Source organism: Salpingoeca rosetta (assembly GCF_000188695.1).
Source record: "Salpingoeca rosetta unplaced genomic scaffold supercont1.18, whole genome shotgun sequence".
In the NCBI taxonomy this organism is placed as follows: domain Eukaryota; class Choanoflagellata; order Craspedida; family Salpingoecidae; genus Salpingoeca; species Salpingoeca rosetta.
In genome coordinates, this window is record NW_004754916.1 from 1,274,752 (window position 1) to 1,276,891 (window position 2,140).

Here is a 2,140-nt window from a genome sequence, read left to right on the forward strand (position 1 = left end):
CACACACACACACACACACACACACACACACACACACACACACACACACACACACACACACACACACACACACACACACACCCTCTTCTCCCTCAGTCTTGCCTTCTGGCATGTGCTTTTCCAGCGTGCGAATCTGTTGGTCTTTGCTGCCCCTCGTTGTCAAATCACACTCCACACCCCCCTCTCCCCTGCGGGCGTCTTGGACTCCTGTTTCCGTCTACTCCCCCCCCCGTTTATAACTGTACCCGGCTCCACCTCACCCTCCTCGTTGTCCCCCTTGTTGTCCACCTCCCTTAACTCGAACCTTGTCATTTTGGTTACGTCGTGCTGTTGTGTGCGCGCATGCTTGTGTTGCTTGCCCTGGCCGTTCTCGTGTTTGCGTTTTGTTGGTTGGAGGACTGTCACAGTCAGTTGTGTTTCGTTCGTTTACAAGTTTACTTCTGCAGTGTGTGCGTGTTGTTGCCGACGTACCAATAGACGACACATAACCCACCCACCAACAAGTGCTCCACACCACGAGAAATCAACAACAAGCAGCAATAAGGAGGAGTGGAAGCGGTGCCATCATGCCAAAAGGTGCAGCCTTCCTGTACGTGTATGCACGCGAGTGTACCACTATCTCTTTGTTGGGTCTGGGGATTCGATACAGCGCGGAAGGGTTTCTGCCGGGTCAGGCTGTCGGTGAAAATGATGCAAAGCGACGTGCAAGTGGTGAGCACTGAAGTGGGGCATGGGCAATGGAGCATGTGATGCAGCAGCAGTTACAGCACAAGCGCAAGGGGAAGATGCGGTGCACAGCAAGCTCACCCGTCCAGGCTCATACAGCAGCATGTTCATGTTTTCTTCGTATAGCCTGCGCGGGTTGGAGTGGGTGCATGGGTTGGAGAGAGTGAGTTGGGGCATGTAGAATATGTGCAAGCACCAAACGACATTCACAGCAGCGACACAACAGTGTTTCGCGGGGACACAGACACAGACACAGACACAAAGATACAGACACAGACACACAAACACACAGACACACAAACACACAGACACACAAACACACACACACACACAGACGCAGACACACACACACACACAGAGAGACAGACAGACAGACAGACACACACACACACACACAGACACACAATCATACACACACACACACACCTTGCCTCTGGGAACTCAATCTTTGTCTGCCGCCTGTCTGGCGCGTAGACAATGGAGGCGCAGTTGACCTCTGTGATGAAGCGGCCTTTGCCAAAGAACGACCACGTGCATATCCGCCCGTTGCGTCCGCTGACGTCCTTCGCGTACAGGATGCGCCCGTGAAACTTGGACGCTAGCTTGTCAAACAGCTCAATGTGCCGCAAAAAGGCCTCCGTAGCCGTCGCCGTGTACGAGAACCGGTTCATGCTGCGGTTGCACGAAAGCTTGACGAGGGGCAGGCCCGTCCCCGTCAGCTGCACGAGCTTTGCGTCGTGCTCCTCAGACACCACCATGGGTACTGCGCACGTTGTGAGCACGCACTCGCATAGCTTTGCCTCCACCTCACGCTGCAGGTCGGCGAGGAGAAAGTATTTGGCCTCGACAAGCAGGGCCTCCAGCTCCGCCTGCTGTGTCGGCAGTGGCACGGAGCCGTCGCGAAGGTGGTTGAGGATGTAGTGGAAGTACCGCCCGTCACGGTCAATCACCACAAACCCTGTGTAGGAAAGAGAAGGGGATGGGAAATGAGCGTGAGCGATGTGAGCGTGAGTGTGGGTGATGATGTGAGTGGAGGAAAGCTGCCGTTGTGTTTGAGGTGGGTTGTGCACCTTTCTTGTCTGCCTCGATGGGCATTCGGCCGCTGAACATGGCTGCCAGCATGTGATCATCTGGCTCCGAGAGAGGAGGATTGCGCATGCAAACGGGTGAATTGGGGCACAGCCAGGTTCAAAAGCAACCAAGCAACAAAGCGCAAGTGCAGCCACAGAGAGACAGAGGGACAGACAGAGAGACAGAGGGACAGACAGAGAGACAGACAGAGAGACAGAGAGACAGACACACACCCACACACCCACACACACCCCACCCACCACCCCACACCCCCACACCACACCACACCACACCCACACACCCACACCCACACCCACACCCACACACCCACACACACACATTC

The 2,140-nt window shown here is 55.3% G+C and overlaps 1 protein-coding gene across 1 annotated transcript; it reads right to left on the reverse strand.

Annotated features, from left to right (window-relative positions):
* Positions 1–411: 411 nt before the first annotated feature.
* Positions 412–1,884, reverse strand: PTSG_06683 (potassium channel tetramerisation domain containing 13; the record flags this gene model as incomplete). The annotated part of the gene is made up of 4 exons (XM_004992016.1): positions 412–675; positions 808–853; positions 1,153–1,684; positions 1,797–1,884. The coding sequence occupies 4 exons, from the start codon at positions 1,882–1,884 to the stop codon at positions 616–618; spliced, it is 726 nt and encodes a 241-aa protein (XP_004992073.1). The 3' UTR covers positions 412–615.
* Between the last annotated feature and the right edge of the window lie 256 nt (positions 1,885–2,140).